This window comes from Dipodomys merriami, unplaced genomic scaffold (genome assembly GCF_024711535.1).
Source record: "Dipodomys merriami isolate MVZ:Mamm:240054 unplaced genomic scaffold, mDipMer1.0.p SCAF_142, whole genome shotgun sequence".
Lineage (NCBI taxonomy): Eukaryota > Metazoa > Chordata > Mammalia > Rodentia > Heteromyidae > Dipodomys > Dipodomys merriami.
The window spans coordinates 3,192,166-3,211,574 of record NW_027202738.1 but is presented as its reverse complement, the minus strand read 5'-3'; the positions used below and the strand labels follow the sequence as shown (position 1 = coordinate 3,211,574).

Genomic DNA, 19,409 nt, shown 5'->3' with positions numbered 1-19,409 from the left:
GCGCGCGGGGAGGCGGCGGCGCCGCGGGGCCTCCCGGGCCCTCCCCGTCCCCCCCCCCCGCCGGGCCCGCCCCCCCTCCCCCGGAGCCCCTCTCCGGCCGGCTCCTGCCCCGGGCCCGGAGGCGGCGACTCACCACGCAGGGAAGAGTTGGGGGCTCGCGACGGCCCCGTCTAAGGGCACCAGCCAGGGGGGCGCCCACCCCGGCTCCGCCCCTCGGAGAATCCGGGTCGGGAAGATGCCAGAGTCCGGGGATTAGCTGCGCCCGCCCCTCCTCGGTTTCGTCCCGAACCAGGTGAGGGGACCGATCTGAGGACCCCAGCCTAGCCCCGAGCCGCTCCTGCATCAGCGCCTGCCGCCCAGACCGGGGCTGCTGGGGCGCCAACGGCCCGGCAGAAGAACGGACCTGTTTTTATCTGTATTTATTATTATAGATTTACGTATATTTACTATGGAGTGTACATGTCTGTTGACTATACTACACAATATGTATTCACAGGCATACGTTGTATATTGAATACTATATAATTATATAAATCTATTTTTAACAGGAAGATATGTCAAAAATTCAGCCATCAACAGAGGAATGGCTGTCTCTCCACACAATGGAATATTATTCAGCCACAAAAAGGAAAGAATTGATGCCGTTAGGAAGAAGAGTCAACTTGCTTGACAGCATGCTGAGTTACCACGGGTGGGCTAGCGCATGGTTCCACTTACATGAGCTCTAAGCTCCGCAGATCCAGAGAGACCAGCTTCCACCAGAGGTTGCTGGGAACTTAGAGGGAGGATATTTTCTTTGGTAATAATATAAAGTTTCCGGGACTAGATTAATGTCCTTGAATTGTACACTTTAAAATGGTTACAGATAGCCAGGTGCCAATGGCTCTCCCTTGTCATCCTAGCCACTCAGGAGGCTGAGATCTGAGAATGGCTGTTCAAAGCCGGCCCAGGCAGGGAAGTCTGTGAGACTTGTGTGTGCGTGCGCGCGCGCGCGCACGTGTGTGTGTGTGCGCGCTAGTTCTGGGGCTTGAACTCAGAGCCCAGGCCTGAGCCCTTTTGTCCCTGAGCCTCTTTGTGCTCAAGGCTAGTACACTCTACAACCTGAGGCACAGCACCACTTCTAGCTTTTTCTGAGCCGTTTATTGGAGACAAAAAGTCAATTTTATGTTGCATAAAGTTGACCTCCATAAAAAGAAATCCAAATATCCAGCCACTCAGGAAGCTGAGATCTGAGGATAGAAGTTCAAAGCCAGCCCAGCCAGAAAAGTCCATGAGACTCTTATCTCTTAACCACCCAAAAGCTGGAAGTGGAACTGTGACTCAAGTGGTAGTGTGCCAGCCTTTAGTGAAAAAGCCAAGGGAGACCACAAGGCCCTGATACTAACACAAGGCTCCAATACTAACACACACACACACACACACACACACACACACACACACACACACGCTAATCCCCGGGTTACGGAAGGAGTTGTAGTTTGTGTCAAATGCCTTGAACTCTTGGCCTCTCGTGTCAGAGGCACGGACACCTTTTAGGCCCCGTCTAATGCCTTTGGGAAGCCCAATCTTTCAGACTGAACTCAAAGTGTCCTCCTTTTGAGGTCGCTAAATTCAACTCCGAACCCCCTCCTGGGCAGGCTGGAGGCGCTTCTCAGGCGGGAGATGCGTTGCCCTGAGGGAGCTGCCGGCCGGGCCTCTGCTGCCTAGCAACCCCCAGAGCGGCCGGGTGTGGCTGGCCGCACAGGTGCTCTTGGGTTTGGGGAACAAATCCCCAGCTAGGCCCAGGAAAGGGAGAGAAGTTTGAAGAGAAAATTCTAACCATAGAATAAAATATGGTCCCTTCCTGAGACAGGACTAGAAAAGACACTTTGGAGAGAATGACATACACCACTGAGACCCCCATGAGTCCTGGCAGATACAAGGAGAATAACCACCCACTTTTTTTGGGGGGGGGTCTGGTCATGGGGCTTGAACTCTGGGCCTGGGCGCTGTCCCTCAGCTCTTCAGCTCAAGACGAGCGCTCTACCACTTGAGCCACAGCACCACTTCTGGTTTTCTGGTGGTTTATTGAAGATAACAATCTCACAGACTTTCCTGACAGGCAGGCTTTGACTCACAATCCTCAGATCTCAGCCTCCTGAGTAGCTAGGATTACAGGTGTGAGCCATCAGTGCTGGTTGCTGCTGCTGCTGCTTCTCCTTTTTTCTTCATCATCTTCCTCCTTCTCCTCCTTCTCTTTCTTCTTGTCAGTGCTTGGGCTTGAACTCAGGCCTGGGCACAGTCCCTGAGCCGCTCTGTGCTCAATGTTAGTGCTCTTCCACTTGAGCCACAGCACCACTTCCAGCTGTTTCTGAGTGGTTTATTGGAGGTAAGAGTCTCACGGACTTTCCTGCCTGGGCTGGCTTTGAGCTGCGATCTTCAGATCTCAGCCTCCTGAGCAGCTAGGATTATACAGGCGTGAGCCACCAGCGCCCAGCCCTTCTTTCCTTCATAAAAGGTTGGTGCGGTACCAGTTGAGTCACACCTTCACTTCCAGCTTTTTGCTGGTTAGAGATGAACCTCTAGGATTTGTCTGCCTAGACCCAATGCCAGCAGAGGCACACAAGTCCAAGAGACTCTCATCCCCAATCAATGAGCAAAAAGCCAGAAGTGGAGGTATAGATCAAGTGCTAAAGCACCAGCCTTGAGTGAAAAAGATAAGCAAGAGCATGAGGTCTGAGTCCAAGCCCCAGTACTGGCACGATTAATTAAAATAAAAATGAACAGAGGTGGGGCACTGGCCACTCATACCTGGACTTTCATTTGGGCACAGAGATTTACCTATCCTGCCCGACAGAAGGCAGGAAGCCGCATCAGAGTCCTCAAGAAAGCAGGAGATGGGGCTGAGGGGGTGGCTCAGTGGTAGAGCGCTTGCCTTGCATGTATGAGGCCCTGGGTTCTATTCCCCAGCACCACATAAGCAAAAAAAAAAAAAGAAAACTCTTGGGTATAAGAAAGCAGGAGACAAGGCCACCAAGATCCTGCTGTTAACCCTTCTCTGCCCTTCCTTTCCCTTCCCTTTTCCCTTCCTTTCTTCCTTCCTTCCTTCCTCCCTCCTTCCCTCCTTCCTTTCCTCCCTTCCTCCCTCCCTCCTTCCTTCCATTTTGGGGTTTGAATCAAGGCCTCATACACTAAGCGAATACTCTACTATTAAGCTACTTCCAGCCTGTATCTGTGTGTATCTGTATATCTATATATCTGTGTATTTTATTCTATTTTTTCCTTTCTTGTCCCCCCCCCTTTTTTTTTTGTCAGTTGTTAGGCTTGAACTGTAGGCCTGGACACTGTCCCTGAGCTCTTCAGCTCAAGGCTAGCGCTCTACTACGTTGAGCCACAGCACCACTTCAGTTCTGGTAGTTATTTGGAGATAAGCGTCTCATGGAGTTTCCTGTCCAGGCTGGCTTTGAACCTTGATCCTCAGGTATCTCAGCCTCCTGAAAAGCTGTGATTACAGGTGTGAGCCACTGCCACTCAGCTCCCTTCCATTCTTCTCTTTTCCTTCCTTCTTCCTTTTCCCGGCCCCCATTCCTTCCTTTGTTCCTTCTTATTCGTTTAAGCAGAGCTGGCAGAGGCTGGCAGATGATGGGGGAATTGGGTGGCCACTTGCTGCTGGTGCCAGGCCCTGGGCTGATCGTTATCACGGTGAAGCAGCTGTCTCTAGGGGCCTGCTGGTCAAATCCCTGGAGAGCACACTCCCGCTGAAAACACCTGTGGCTAGGAGAGCGCGCCTCCACCTGAGGACACAGGTGTCTGGAAGATCTGTTTGGATTACATCACCGTAAAGACCGCTGAGACTGGGTTTGCGGAGGATGGGCAAAAAAAAAGAAAAAAAAAGTGGGGAGATCGATGGGCCAGGGTAGTGGCTAATGCCCGTGACCTCAGTGAGCTGGGCATGGCAGCTCATGTGTGCGGTGCAGCTGCTTGCTCCGGGAGGCCCTGGCAGGAGGGCTGCAGGCCGAGGCTGACCTGAGCAAAAAGGAAAAATAACAGTGCACAAGCATGGGGCCGTGGTTCAGTGGTGGACCTGTCACCGCCTCGCAAGCACGAGGCCCTGAGTTGAAATCCCGGTGTCCCGTACTGCCCCGAACACACGAATTAGAACTTACAAGAACGATGATGTTTTAAGTTCCCTCATTCGGTGACTCCAGATAGTGAAGACTCCTGGTCCAAACAGAAGAGGGCTGGATTTGAGTGTGTGTGTGTGTGTGGCTGGATCTGAGCGGTGTGTATGTGTGTGTGGGATGTATATGTGTATGTGTGTGTGGCTGGATTTGAGCGGTGTGTGTGTGTGGTGTGTGGGGTATGTGTATGTGTGGCTGGATTTGAGTGGTGTGTGTGTGTGTGTGGCTGGATTTGAGCAGTGTGTGTGGCATGTATGTGTGTGTGTGGTATGTATGTGTGGTATGTGTGTGCATGTGTGTGGGTGGTTATGTGTATGTGTGTGGTGTGTACGTGTGTATGTGTGTGTATGTGTATATGTGTGTGTGGCTGGATTTGAGCGGTGTGTGTGTGGGTATGTGTATGTGGTGTGTGTATGGGGGGTATGTGTGTGTGTGTGACTGGATTTGAGCGGTGTGGGGGAGGTATGTGTGTGTGTGGTGTGTGTATGTGTGTGTATGGGGGGTATGTGTGTGTGTGGCTGGATTTGAGCGGTGTGTGTGTATGTGTATGTGTGTGTGCGTGGTGTGTGTAGTGTGTGTATATGTGTATGTATGAGCATGTGTGTATATGTGTGTGTGTGTGTGGTGTGTGTAGTGTGTGTATATGTGTGTATGTATGAGCATGTGTGTATGTGTGTGTATATGTGTGTGTGTGGTCTGTGCGTGTGTGTGTGGTGTGTGTGTGAGAAGCGGGCGCAGACTCTGCCAGGCGAGGTCAGTTCTCACTGAAGGTCTCCACAGCTCTCCCGGGAGCACAACAGACGATGGCATGCGTGGAGAGCGACGCCCCGCCAGCGCTGTGTTGCTTGCTCAGTCTTTTTCTTTTTCTGTTTGTCGGTGGTGGGGCCTGCACTCTGGGCCTGGGTGCTGTCCTTCAGCTCAAGGCTAGCGCTCTACCACTTGAGCCACAGTGCCCCTTCCGGCTTTTTCTGTGTATGTGGTGCCGAGGAATCAATCAAACCCAGGGCGTCATGCATGCAAGGCAAGCACTCTACCACTGAGCCACCTTCCCAGCCCTGTTCTGCCTTTTTCTTTTTTTTTTTTTTGGTCAGCCGTGGGGCTTGAACTCTGGGCCTGGGCGCTGTCCCTCAGCTCTTCAGCTCAAGGCGAGCGCTCTACCACTTGAGCTACAGTGCCACTTCCGGTTTTCTGGTGGTTTATTGGAGATAGGAGTCTCACGGTCTCTCCTGCCCGGGCTGGCTTTGAACCGTGATCCTCGGATCTCAGCCTCCTGAGTAGCTAGGATTACAGGCGTGAGCCACCAGCGCCCGGCTTGTTCTGCCTTTTTCAATCCTCATAACCAGCCTAGGATCTGTTCCAGGAGGAAACTGAGGTTTAAGGGCTCAGCCGCAGGGCAATAGGTAGGTATTAAGCAGGAGAGGCAGTAGCCTGGGCCCTGGGCTTCCAGCACAGACACCAGCCCAACAGGCACCCTGCTCCACACTGGGGAGAGGAGGAGTAGGCTGTCAGGGGCTGCTCAGTAGTTCTGGTTTGTCTATTCCCCGCCCTTCCTGGAGTACTGGGGTTTGAACTCAGGACCTTGGGTTTGCTAGGCAGGTGCTTTACCACTGGAGTTCCACATTTAGCTCTTGTTTTGCTTTTACCTTTTTGAATGGAGCCCATTGTCTGTGCTGGCCTGGACTGTGAGCCTTCTAGTTATACTTCCCATAGAGATGGGATGACAGATGCATACCACTGCACCCAAAGTTGTTGTTTTTTTTTACTGGTTGAGATGGGGTACCTCAAACTTTTGCCCAGGCTAGCCTGGAAACAGGATCCTCCCAATATCAGCCTCCTGAGTAGCTGGGATTACAGGCATGAGTCACCATGCCCAGCTAATCCACAAGTTCTTGATCTTGAAGTAACATATGTGGATCATGAGGCCAGCCAACCAGAGCTCCCTTTTTAAAGTCTGTCTCTGTGTCTTGATGCTCTTCTGTCCAGAGTAATCTTGGGCTTCCTCGATGAATGTGAGAACCAGGAGCTTGGCCACTGCGTCTGGTCCCCTTCCTAGTGGATTCACCTGGCACCAAGTGTCCTCAAGGCAGCCGCTTCTGCCCATGTGATTGGTCAGATGGAGACTGAGGATGCCACATTTTACCAATGAGGCCCCCGACTGGTGTCCAGGCTACTACCAGGTGGGAAGACTTCAAGTTAGGTGAGAATTTTCTACTTCCTAAAATGGCCCAGGAGAGAGAGAGAGAGAGAGCGTGCGTGTGTGTGTGTGTGCGTGTGTGTGTGTGGTGGTTCTGTGGCATAGACTCAGGGCCTCAGCTCTCATGTGACTTTTTTGCTCAAAGCTGGCATTCTGCCACTTGAGCCCAGCTCCACTTCCGGCTTTTCGCTGGCTAATTGCAGAGAAGAGTCTCACGGACTTTCCTGCACAGGCTGGTGTTGAACTGCAATCCTCAGATCTCAGCCTTCTGAGTAGCTGACTGGCAGGATCCACCAATACTTCGTCTGTGCTAGTTTTGAGGACAAAAATACCACTGTTAACTTATTCATGTCCCCAGGTGTGTCTGGAGCTGGGCGCAGCCCCTGTTTTTGCCTACTGCATGTTTTGAAGCCCAGCAGAGTGTGAGGCTTGCAGAGCAGCCGTGCGTGTTCACGAGGGAACGTGAACCGGCCTCCCCTGGGCAGGGCTCCAGGTGCCCGCACGGGGCTCTGGCTGCTTCTGCATTCTCTCGGGCAGTGAAGCGTGGCGGGCGACGCTCAGCAGAGCCGCCGCACACCGCTGCTTCAGTGTTTTGCTGAGAAAAAGCCCCAGTCAGCGGCCCTCAGGATCCCAGGGCAGGCAGCCCGCCTCCCAGCCTCGTGCCCCGCAGGGCGGCTCTCCGCCGGGTCTCTTCAGGGCCCTGTGCCACTCCGGGGACTGGAAAGAGGCCGCCGATCACCATTTCCCTGTAGCACCGGCTGAGGCGCCTCTGGGCCGTGCAGAGCCCCCGCAGGCCCGGCCTCATCAGAGGAGCAGGCCGGGGAGCCAGACACGCTGTGTCCAGCTGCCAGGGCTGTTCTTGCCTCCGCCCACTTTTCTATTTCAGAAACATTGGAATGTCCAACTTTGCAAATTCCTTTGCTTAACAGAAATTTGCTTTTAATGTCTAAATGCTGCACGCATTAGCGCAGGGGCTGGGAAATGCAGCTAAGTGCAGCTAAAGCAATGCTTTTAGAAAGCACATATGTATGTGTCCGAGTACATGTGCATGACACACGACACACACGTGCACGCGCGCGCACACCCACACCCACACACACACACAAGTCCTTGGTGCTTCAAACATCCCTCATGACTTCATTGATCACGTTGTCTCCCATTGTCTGAAATGGTTAGGCCAAGAATATCAGTGGTGAATATTTCTGCCGTGATTTCGTCTGGAAGTTCGTCCTCATAGCAAATTTGTGAACCTAGCCCCAAAAAAGAAAACAAAAACAAATGCTTTCCCAATGATTAGGCTTCTAATTCAGAAGGAGCTAATAACTATACACAAATAAGAGGTGTAGTCTGCTATGGTCTGTCTTTGACTTCTTGAAAACTTCTGGGTGGAAAGAGGTTCAACCCCTACCTCCGGTGATGAGGCATCTTTAATAAGATCTCGAGCCGGGCGCTGGTGGCTCACGCCTGTAATCCTAGCTACTCAGGAGGCTGAGATCTGAGGATCATAGTTCAAAGCCAGCCCGGGCAGGAGAGACTGTGAGACTCCTATCTCCAATAAACCACCAGAAAACCGGAAGTGGTGCTGTGGCTCAAGTGGTAGAACGCTCGCCTTGAGCTGAAGAGCTGAGGGACAGCGCCCAGGCCCAGAGTTCAGGCCCCACAACTGACAACAACAACAACAAAAAAGCCTGGGAGCAGAGACAGGCGAGGAACGTGGGCGCCCGACAGTCAGCCCATGCTCATATGTCGGTGTAGCAGTTCCAGTCTAGGTAGGACTAGAAGAGATACCTGGCTTGGTCACATCCCCACCGAGCTAGAAAAGAAAGCGTAACATCCTTAGGTGACAGCAAGGAGGAGAGGAGGTTTGTTTCGCTTTGGCCGTCGGGGGTGGAGATTGAAGCCACCGCTTTGCAGGAGCCAGGCCCTGGCTCTTATACAGCCACACCCACGCAGATGACCCCTGAGAACCGTAAAGGTATCAGGCGCTGGCGGCTCTCGCCTGTAATCCGAGCTGTTCAGAAGGCTGAGATCTGAGGAACATGGTTCAAAGCCAGTACAAGCACGAAAGTCCATGAGAGTCTTTTTTTTTTTTGGCTGTGGGGCCTGAACTCTGGGCCTGGGCACTGTCCCTCAGCTCTTCAGCTCAAGGCTAGCGCTCTACCACTTGAGCCACAGCGCCACTTCTGGCTTTTTGCTTATGTGGTGCTGAGGAATTGAACCCAGGGCCTCACGCATGCAAGGCAAGCGCTCTACCACTGAGCCACCTTCCCAGCCCTCCATGAGATTCTTATCTCCAATGAACCCCCCAAAAGCCAGAAGTGGAGCTGTGGCTCAAGTGGTATAGCACCAGCCTTGAGCCAAATGGCTAAGAGATAGCACCCAGGGCCTGACATCAAGCCGTAGTACAGGCAAAAAAACAAAAAACAAACAAACAAAAAAAACAACCCAAAACTGTAAAGTTCTGGCAGCTTGAAGTTGGGTTTGTGCCACCACTGAATTGTTGCCTATTACCCTTGTCTTGTAAACGCATTGTTACACTGTCCCCTCCGCCACGGCCGATGCCACCGTCAGGCCAGAGAGGCGCAGGTGGTGGAATGGGTGGAGGGTGAAGGATGTGCACTGCACTAGAACCAAAGGCCTCATCTTGCAGACTTGACCACCCCTCGCTGGCCTGTCATGACTCACCCAGGTAAGACAGGCAGACCGACTGGGCTGTATGCTTGGTCCTAAGGACCGTGGCTGGTCACTCATGAGGGCGGCCGCATGACCCGTACCTGTAAGGGAGGAGGCTGTAGGCTCCGATTTCCACCCCTCAGGGTTCAGGCCGTACAACGTAGCAAAGCAGTCCGACATCTCCTCCTCGGTCATGTGCTCACCTGGGGACCCCGGGGGAGAATGGTAGCTGCTTAAATTACTGTCAGAATTGAGCAGAATCATTCTAAGATGTGTGTGTGCGTGTGTGTGCATGTGTGTGTGTGTATGCGTGCGTGTGCGCACACGCACATGCCTGTACTGGGGCTTGAACTCAGGGCTTTGTGCTGCCTTTTAGCCTTTTTGCTCAGGGCTGACTCTCTACCCCTGGAGCCACAACTTCACTTCTTGCTTTTTGCTGGTTGATGGGCCATAAGAGTTTTCTGCTCAGGCTGGTTTTGAACAAGGATTCTCAGATCTGTCTTCTGCATAGCTAGGATTACAAGTATGAGCCACTACAGTCTCTGGCTTGTTTGGAGGTCTTAAAGAGAATGATTCCCTTACCCTTATCTCCTTTTCTCTTCTTTTCTTTTCTTTGTTGGTCATGGGGCCTGAACTCTGGGCCTGGACGCTGTCCCTTAGCTCTTCAGCTCAAGGCTAGCACTCTACCACTTGAGCCACAGCACCACTTCTGGCTTTTTTCTTTTTGCTTATGTGGTGCTGAGGAATCGAACCCAGGGCCTCACGCATGCAAGGCAAGCACTCTACCACTGAACCACCTTCCCAGTCCCTTACCTCCTTTTCTTTACACACAAAAGCAACATACCTAGAGAATCCCACGTGACTGCCCCATTATTTCTTTGTATGGTATTAAAGTGTAATCCAGCCAGGAGAATTTGCCTGGGCCCCTAGGGACCTACAGAACACGCCAGTGTGACAGAGATGAACCTGTCCCCTGTAGCTGTGAGGAGAATGATAGGTTAAAAATATTGTTTTACAAGGCTGGGCACCAGTGGCTCACGCCTGTAATCCTAGCTACTCAGGAGGCTGAGATCTGAGGGTCGAGGTTCAAAGCCAGCCGGGGCAGGAAAGTCCGTGAGACTCTTTTTTTTGTCGGTCGTGGGGCTTGAACTCTAAGCCTGGGCGCTTGTCCCTCAGCTCTTCAGCTCAAGACGAGCGCTCTACCACTTGAGCTACCGTGCCACTTCCGGTTTTCTAGTGGTTTATTGGAGATAGGAGTCTCACGGTCTCTCCTGCCCGGGCTGGCTTTGAACCTCAATCCTCAGATCTCAGCCTCCTGAGTAGATAGGATTACAGTTGTGAGCCACCGGCGCCCGGCCCATGAGACTCTTATCTCCAATAAACCACCAGAAAACTGGAAGTGGCACTGTGGCTCAAGTGGTAGAGGGCTAGCCTTGAGCTGAAGAGCTCAGGGGGAGTGCCTAGGCCCAGAGTTCAAGCCCCATGCCAGACAAAACAAAATTACAAGCCAGCACCAGTGGCTCGTCCGCAATCTTGGCTATTTAGCTGGCTGAGATCTGAAGACCATGATCCAGAGGCAGCCCAGGCAGGAAAGTCCATGAGACTCTTATCTCCAATAAACTACCAAAAAGCCAGAATGGAGACATGGCTCAAGTGGTAGAGTGCTACCCTTCAGCAAAAGAAGCTCAGGGCCAGCACTCAGGCCCTGAGTTCAAACCCCAGGACCAGCACACACAAAAATAAAAACTTTATAAGCTGACTTTGGAGTGGTTCTCATCACACACCCATCTTATAGCAGTCCCTGGAGATGGGGAAGGGGCACTGTGTCCCCATGTCACAAGCAAGGACCTGAGACGCGGGCAGTCAGGAGGCCGGGACGTGGGTTGTAGTTTTCTGGTTTCTACATCAGGGTTATTCCCATTGCCCTTGCCCTTGGCCAGACACCCAGCTGCCAAGCGTGTCCCTTGTGGCTGAAAGCCTGCCGCCACACCTGCCCCTCCCCCGGGCTGCCTGACTCAGGTCTCCCCGGTGGTTCCCAGATCTCCTGGCTCAACCCTGTACCTTTGGTAAGGAGCAGCCTCAGGAAATCCTCTCTCCGAATGGCCTTCTCTCCGAGAGAATTGGTGTAGCCAAGCACGTCAAAGCTCTGCTGGATGCTGCTCATGGTGTTCCCAAAAGGCGGCCTGTGATTCAGGTAAACTTTGAAGAAGTCTGGTAAGTTGATTTTGTCAATGAGCTTTCCCGTTTCCACGTATTCACTAAACTTGATCTCGTTGAACATGTCATCGATCTAGGGAAAATGCGATTGAGGGAGGAATAAAAAGATCATTCTATACAGAACACAGTTTTCATACCTGTTAAGATTGCGGAGCTTAGGATGTGTCTATGACGGGTCAGATTGTGTCCCCCAGTTAGGATATGGTGGCTCACGCCTATAATCCTAGTTATTCAGGAGTCTGAGATCTGAGGATCTGTTCAAAGCCAGCCCAGGCAGGAATGTCCCTGAGATTCTTATCTCCAATTAACCAAGAGAAAACTGGGAGTGGTGCTGTGGCTCAAGTGGTAGAGTGCTGGCCTTGAGCTGAAGAGCTCAGGAACAGTGCCCAGGCCCAGAGTTCAAGCCCCAGGACTGACAAAAATAAAAAGTCTCACGGACTTGCCTGCCCAGGCTGGCTTCATCTGGGAACCTCAGATCTCAGCTTCCTCAGGATGAAAAGCAAGAGCCACCAGCACCTGACTAAATTTCTGTTATTTTAGCATGTACTAGACCCTGGCCGAGACCAGTTACATCCTTAGCATCTAAAAGAACAAGAAAACAAACTTTGTTGTTTTATGCCACCCAGTTTGTAGTTTCTTTCTTTTTCTTTCTCTTTCTTTTTCTTTGTCTTTCTTTCTTTTTCTCTTGCTTGCTTCCTTTCTTTCCTTTCCTTTTTTTCTTTTTTAAAGACAGGTTGTTTGTCTGTAGCCCGGCTGGCCTGGAATTAGAATGGTTTTGGCTGCCTGCCCCTGCCTCCCAGTACTGGGTTTAGAGGTGTGTACCACCGTAGCCAGATTACTACAAAATACTTTGTATCTCTGATGGATTATATGTAACACGCACATATATAATTTATAAGGTTTCTGTTTTGTTTAGTAGTACTGAGTTTTCACTCAGTACCTCCTGCTTGCTAGGCAGGTGCTCTATTGCTAAGCTATGCCCTGAGGCCATTTGTGTTGTGGTACCAGGCCCTGGGCTTTAACTCAGGGGCCTAAGCACTGTCTCTAAGCTTTTTTGCTCAAGGCTAGCTAGTACTTTACCACTTGAGTCACACCTCTATTTCCAGCTTAATTGGAGATCTCAAGGGCTTTCCCTGGAACCAAGATCTCAGACTCCTGAGTAGCTAAGATTACGGGCTTGAGCCGCCGTCACCTGGCCCCTCTGCCCTTTTTTCTGTCCATTTGTTTTTCATTTTAGATAGGGCATCAGGCTCTTGCCTGTTCTAGCCCCAGTCTCAGGGTCTCCTGCCTCCATCTCTCAAGTAGCTGGGACCACAAGTGTGAATGACCACATCCATCTTCTTTTTTGAGACAGTGTCTCTATAACTCAGCCCCTCAGTAGCTAGGATCACAGGTTTGTGCCAGTGTCCAACACTGGCACCTAAGTGACAACAGTCAACAGTCATTGAAAAGATTGACAAAATTGACATTTAGCTAGATTCACCAAGAGCTAAAGAGAATCAACTTGCTAAAATCAGTCATGAAGAACATGACATCAGTAGAACTCTGAAAGAAAACTATGAAGCCGGGCGCTGGTGGCTCACTCCTGTAATCCTAGCTACTCAGGAGGCTGAGATCTGAGGATCGCGGTTCAAAGCCAGCCCGGGCAGGAGAGACTGTGAGACTCCTATCTCCAACAAACCACCAGAAAACTGGAAGTGGCGCTGTAGCTCAAGTGGTAGAGCGCTCGCCTTGAGCTGAAGAGCTGAGGGACAGTGCCCAAGCCCAGAGTTCAAGCCCCACGACCGAAAAAAAAAAAAAAAAAAAAAAAACCTATGAAAAGTTAGATGATTTAGATGAAATGAATCACTTCCTTGAAAGATAAAAATGGCCAAAATCAGGGCTGGGATGTAGCTCAGTGGCAAAGCGCTTGCCTAGCAAGTGCAACGTCCTGGGTTCGATCCCCAGTACCAAAAAAGAAAAGACAAAAAAAATACAGTTAAAAAAAAATGGCCAAAATCTCCAGAGTTCAAGGCCCAGAACAAACCAAATAAATAAATGACTAAAACTTAACTCAGGCAGAAACAGAACATTGGAATAAGAAGGGACTGGGAGGGGCTGGGATGGTGGCTCAGTGGTAGAGCACTTGCCTTGCATGCAAGAGGCCCTGGGTTCGATTCCTCAGCACCACATAAGCAGAAAAAGCCAGAAATGGCATGTGGCTCAAGTGGTAGAGTGCTAACCTTGAGTTGAAGAGCTGAGGGACAGTACCCAGGCCCAGAGTTCAGGCCCTATGACCAAAAAAAAAAAAAGAAGGGAATGGAGATGTGGCTTAGTGGTAGAGCGCTTGCCTAGCATGCATGAAGCCCTGGGTTCCATTCCTCAGTACCACATAAACAGAAAAATGGTGCTGTGGCTCAAGTGGTAGAGTGTTAGGCTTGAGCAAAAGAAGCTCAGGGACAGTGCCCAGGCCTTGAATTCAAGTCTCAGGGTTGGCAAAAAAAAAAAAAAAAAAAAAAAAAAGGACCTGGAATAAGAAGAGATTGAAGGGCTGGGAAGGTGGCTCAGTGGTAGAGCGCTTGCCTTGTAATGCATGAGGCCCTGGGTTCAATTCCTCAGCACCACATAGGAAAAAAGCCGGAAGTGGCGCTGTGGCTCAAGTGGTAGAGCACTAGCCTTGAGCTGAAGAGCTGAGGGACAGCGCCCAGGCCCAGAGTTCAGGCCCCACAACCGGACCCAAAAAAAAAAAAAAAAAAAAAAAAAGAAGAGATTGAAAGCCAAGAATGTGCATGAAGCTTTTTTTTTTTTTTTTTTTTTGGTCAGTCAAGGGGCTTGAACTCTGGGCCTAGGTGCTGTCCTTCAGCTCTTCAGCTCAAGACTAGTGCTCTACCTCTTGAGCCACAGTGCCACTTCTGGTTTTCTGAATGGTTTATTGGAGATAAGACTCTCGTGGCTTTTCCTGACCAAGCTGGCTTTGAACCACGATCCTTGATCCTCAATCCACGATCCTCGGATCTCAGCCTTCTGGTAACTAGGATTACAGGCATAAGCCACCAGTGAGGCTTGTGAGACTTTTATCTTCAATTAACCACCAGAAAACCAGAAGTGACTCTTATCTCCAATGAACCACCAGAAAACTAGAAGTGGTGCTGTGGCTCAAGTGGTAGAACACTAGCTTTGAGCTGAAGAGTTCAGGGACAGTGCCCAGGCCCAGAGTTCAAGATCCATGAGAAAGAAAGAAAGAAAGAAAGAAAGAAAGAAAGAAAGAAAGAAAGAAAGAAAGAAAGAAAGAAAGAAAGAAAGAAAGAAAGAAAGAAAGAAAGAAAGAAAGAAAGAGAGAGAGAGAGAGAGAGAGAAAGCAAGCAAGCAAGAAAGAAAGAAAGAAAGAGAGAAAGAGAGGGAGGGAAGGAGGGAGGGAGGAAGGAAAGGAGGGAGAGAGAGAGAGAGAGAGAAAGAAAGAGAAAGAAATTGAATGACCAAGTTGAAAACCCTCTGCAAAGAAAAGCCAAGGACCAGATGGCTTCCCTCGTAGATTCTACCAAGTATTTAAAGAAGACCAATTTTCTACAAATTCTCCCCAAAAACTAGAAAAGGGAATACCTCCCCATTCACCCTATAAGACCTATATTACCCTAAAACCCCAAACAGACAAAGACCTTATGAGAAAACTAATAGACCAAGATCTCTTATGATTTTGGATGTGAATATCCTCAACAAAATGCAAACAGTCTGAGCTCAGCAACATACAAAGGGCATTAGCCCCCACTGGGCCAACATGCGATTTAGCCCAGGAATTCAAGGTTGATTCAACCAGCAAACCGTATGATAATAGAACAAGGACAAAAATCAAAGGACAACTAGATAGAGGGGAGAAAAAATATTTGACAAAATTCTAAACAGCCTTTCATCATAAAAACACTCATCAATGCGGCCGGAAGCTTCTTCCTCACTGGAGGATGCGCATGTGTGAGAACCACACCACGGCCGCCTGTATCTTAATGGTGAGAGGCGGCATGCTCTCTCATGACCAGGACCAGGACATCTGCTCCTGTCACTTCTACTCATCGCTGCACTGAAGCTGCTACCCAGGGAAGTTCAGCCAGTATCCTGATTTAAAAGGAATAAGTGAAACTATCTTTTTGGTTACTAGCAGGTGACAGGTGTTACTCCACCGTCACCCTTAGAAGGCTGGCCCGTGGGGTGCTTTGTTTTTGTGGTAGACCCTTGCTGTGCAACCAAGTGCTCTGCTACTGACCTATGCCCCCTGCTGGTCACCTGATGTAGAACTGTTGTAGAAAACAACTTGGATGTTCACTCAAATTAAACAAGAGTTTCCACAGGAGCCAGTGAGCTCCCTCCTGGCCCATGACTAACAGAAATGAAAACATACACAAATTCGCAAATTCGGACATGCATATTCATTATCACAACACTGTGAAGTAGAAGCAATCCCAACGTCTGTCAGCTGACACATGAGACTCGAAGGTGGTGCATTTGTGCAGGAGATGTTATTCTCCTATCAAAAAAGAATGAGCCACTGCAGTATGCTGCCGCGGGGATTGGCCTAGAGAATATGCCTGGTAATAGATTATGCCACGGGGAAAGAGCCAGTCACACAAAAAGCACCACATGACTTCATGTACAGGAATTATCCAGACAGACAAATCCATCCACAGTGACAGAATGGAAGCCAGTGGTGGCATGTCTGGTGAGGAGGGCTGGAAGGAAGCAGGGGTGATGATAGTGCATTGCAGGCTTTCTTTTGTGGATGATAAAATGTGTCTGGGTGCTAGGGGCTCACGTCTGTCATCTTAGCTACTCAGGAGACTGAGATCTGAGGATCGTGGCTTAAAGCCAGGCAGGAAAGTCCGTGAGACTCTTATCTCCACTTAACTACTCAGAAAAAGCTGGAAGTGGGGCTGTGGCTCAAGTGGTAGAGGGCTAGCCTTGAGCACAGAGAGGCTCAGGGACAGAGTCCTGGCCCTGAGTTCAAGTCCCAGGACCTGCCCGCACCCCACCCCCCCACCCCAGAAAAAGAAAAGAAAATATGAAAGTGAATTGTGGTAGTGGTAGTGGCACAAATCTGTTAATATACTAAAATCTACTCAGTCAGACATCTTGGGGGGCGGGTGCACGTGCACATGTTAGTCCCGGGGCTTGAATTCAAGGTCTGAGCACTGTCCCTTAGCTTTTTCACTCAAGGCTAGCATTCTACCACTTGAGCTACAACTCCACTTCGGACTTAATTGGAGATAAGTCTCACAGATTTTCCTACTTGGGTTGGCTTCCAACTGCAATCCTCAGATCTCAGCCTCCTGAGTAGCTGGGATTACAGGTGTGAGCCACTGGTACTTGGCTAGTGCAGTAGTCTTTGAAAGACCTAAAAGACATGGGCCCTGTTTCTCAGTGGCTCTGTGATCCTCTCTCCTCCCGGAGAACTCGGGGACCTGGATGGGGCCCCACCTTGTGGCATCCCTCCGGTTCTCTGCAGGGAAGAGAGGCCCCTGTGTCTCGCACCCTGGCCGCCTCCTGCCCGTGATCGCCTGGAGGCCACAACCTAGAGAGCCGCAGGCAATGCTACTGACCTGCTCGCTTTAAAATGGCAGATTTTATATTATGTGAAGTTCATCTCCAGCACTGCATAAGAATACAAAATAAATACGATGCAAACTATAATTAAAATGAACCCTGGCGCCGGCTGTGGTTTCCAGCAGAGCACTGACAGCTGGCGCCGGGGACGCGGGCACCAGCTCCCAGCTCACATCGCCTCCTCTAGCAGCTCCAGCTGCTGTCTTCAATCTCTGTTTTCTTGGCTGCTGAGTTCAGAGCCTGGCTTTAAAGAGGCTCAGAGGAAGAGGAGGAGGGAGGGAAGGAGAGAGAGGGAGGGAAAAGGGGGGGCAGAGGGAAGGGGAGAGGGATTTCTCCTCATTCTTTGGTTCCTGTCCCTCTGCTTCTAGTGGCCCCTGAGCAGTTGGGTGAAGTCAAGGCAGGAAGCTCCTCGGGCGGCTGTGGTTTGCTTTGTATGCTTGCGTTTGTACACGGGGTGGCCTGCTCTGGGTGGGGCCAGGCCTGGCTTAGGATCCCTTTACCTCTACCCTGTCTTGGACCCACATCGGCCTTTGGGTTTGGGTTTGTGATCTCTGATGGCAGTTGCCAGAAGACATGGAGGGCTTTAGGATTACATTTTTGTTGTTGTTGTTGGTTGTGAGGGCTGAACTCTGGGTCTGGGCGCTGTCCCTCAGCTCTTGGCTAACCAGCGCTCTACCACTTGAGCTTCAGTGCCACTTCCAGCTTTTTCTGCTTATGTGGTGCTGAGGAATCGAACCCAGGGTCTCATGCATGCAAGGCAAGTGCTCTACCACTGAGCCACCTTCACAGCCCAGGATTATGTTTTATAATTAAGTTTGATAACCTCCCTATTAAATGGAGAGGAGGGCTGGGAAGGTGGCTCAGTGGTAGAGCGCTTGCCTTGCATGCCTGAGGCCCTGGGTTCGATCCCTCAGCACCACATAAGCAAAAAGAAAAAAGCCGGAAGTGGCGCTGTGGCTCAAATGGTAGAGCGCTAGCCTTGAGCTGAAGAGCTGAGGGACAGCGCCCAGGCCGAGAGTTCAGGCCCCACGACCAGACCCAAAAAAATAAAAATAAAAAAATGAATGGAGAGGAACATGATATTCTTTTTTTTTTTTTTTGCCAGTCCTGGGACTTGAACTCAGGGCCTGCACTCTGTCTCTGAGCTTCTTTTGCTTAAGGCTAGTGCTCTTCCACTTGAGCCACACCACCACTCTGGCTTTTTCTGTGTATATAGTACTGAGGAATCGAACCCAGGGCTTCATGCACACGCTAGACAAGCACTCTGCCACTAAGCCACATTCCTAGCCCCAACACCACACATTTGAACAGAGGTGGGGCTGGGAAGGTGGCTCAGTGGTAGAGTGCTTGCCTTGCATGCATGAGGTCCTGGGTTCAATTCCTCACCACCACATAAGCAGAAAAAGCCAGAAGTGGCGCTGTGGCTCAAGTGGTAGAGCATTAGCCTTGAGCTGAAGAGCTGAGGGACAGCGCCCAAGCCCAGAGTTCAAACCCCACAGCTGACAAAGAAAAAAAAATTATACACACACACACCCCTAGACATATTCCACCCTTTAGTAATCACAACACCAGTAAAGATGAACATATGCTTGTAATTTAAAAACATTTCAACAATGGAGATTTAAAGAAAGACTAGAGCCAGGGGCTAGTGACCTGTGTCTGTCATCCTACCTACTCATAAGGTTGATCTGAGGATCCTGGTTGGAATCCAGCTCAAGCAGGAAAGTTAACCACCAGGAAACCAGAAATGGTGCTGTGGCTCAAGTGGTAGAGCACTAGCCTTGAGCACAGAGAGGCTTAGGGACAGCTCCCAGGCCCAGAGTTCAAGCTCTCGACTGGCAAAAAATAACAAAGAAGGAAAGAAAAAGAAAAACTAGGAGCTCTGGGCAGGGGGTGGAGCTCAGTGGTAGAACACTTGCTGAGCATGCGCAAGGCCCTGGGTTCCATCCCTAGTGCCACACATATGCATGCACGCACATGCGCACACACACACAATACATGCTCACACATGCACACACACACACACACACATCTCAGAACTCCATCCACACCCCAGAACAGTAACCAAGATCGATGTCTCCATTTTCAGGATTTTCTCCCCCTTCTTGGTGTCAAAGCCGCATGCAGGACATGTGTCAGGTTGCTTCAAACCCCAGCTCTGCCCTGGGCCGCAGGTGACTGCGCAAGTTCCCTCCTTGCTCTGATCCTCACTTTCCCCCCTGTGCAGCACAGACAAGGCACGTGCCTGGGGTGCAGCCTGCCCTCCCCAGAGCACCCCGAGGGAGCAGCTGCTCCTCCCGCCCCCCTGGCTGCGGCTGACCCAGGGTTTGGTTATTTAATGAGGCAAGCGAGAAAGACAGAGCTGGTTTTGCGCTGCTCTGGTCTTTGTGCAGGACGCGCACTGCAGGCTGGGTGAGGCCGGCCAGGGTCTCTCCCCTGGAACAGGGGCCATTCCTCTCACCCCCTCCTGATGCTCCTTTCTTCAAGCTCATTTTTCCGCCCCCTGGGTATTTACCAGAGTAGAAATTGGGCCCCTGGTCCCTGGCTGGAATTCCCCCCCCCCCCCACTTAGGCTTGCAGGCCCGCTGGGACTTGGG

The 19,409-nt window shown here is 50.8% G+C and overlaps 1 protein-coding gene across 3 annotated transcripts in view; it reads right to left on the bottom strand.

The window, feature by feature from the left end:
• Positions 1-6,997: 6,997 nt before the first annotated feature.
• LOC138826419 (cilia- and flagella-associated protein 251-like) overlaps positions 6,998-19,409 on the bottom strand; it is a 44,422-nt gene continuing 32,010 nt past the window's right edge. For 2 of the 3 annotated variants that reach the window (XM_070021573.1, XM_070021574.1), the window contains exons 20-22: positions 11,089-11,317; positions 9,129-9,230; positions 6,998-7,604 (exon numbers count right to left, since the gene is read on the bottom strand). In XM_070021573.1, the coding sequence (XP_069877674.1) occupies positions 7,492-7,604; positions 9,129-9,230; positions 11,089-11,317 (444 nt within the window). In that variant the 3' untranslated portion in view covers positions 6,998-7,491. Of the gene's footprint in view, positions 7,605-9,128; positions 9,231-11,088; positions 11,318-19,409 lie in introns of those variants that run through there. The other variant, XM_070021575.1, reaches the window with a different exon arrangement.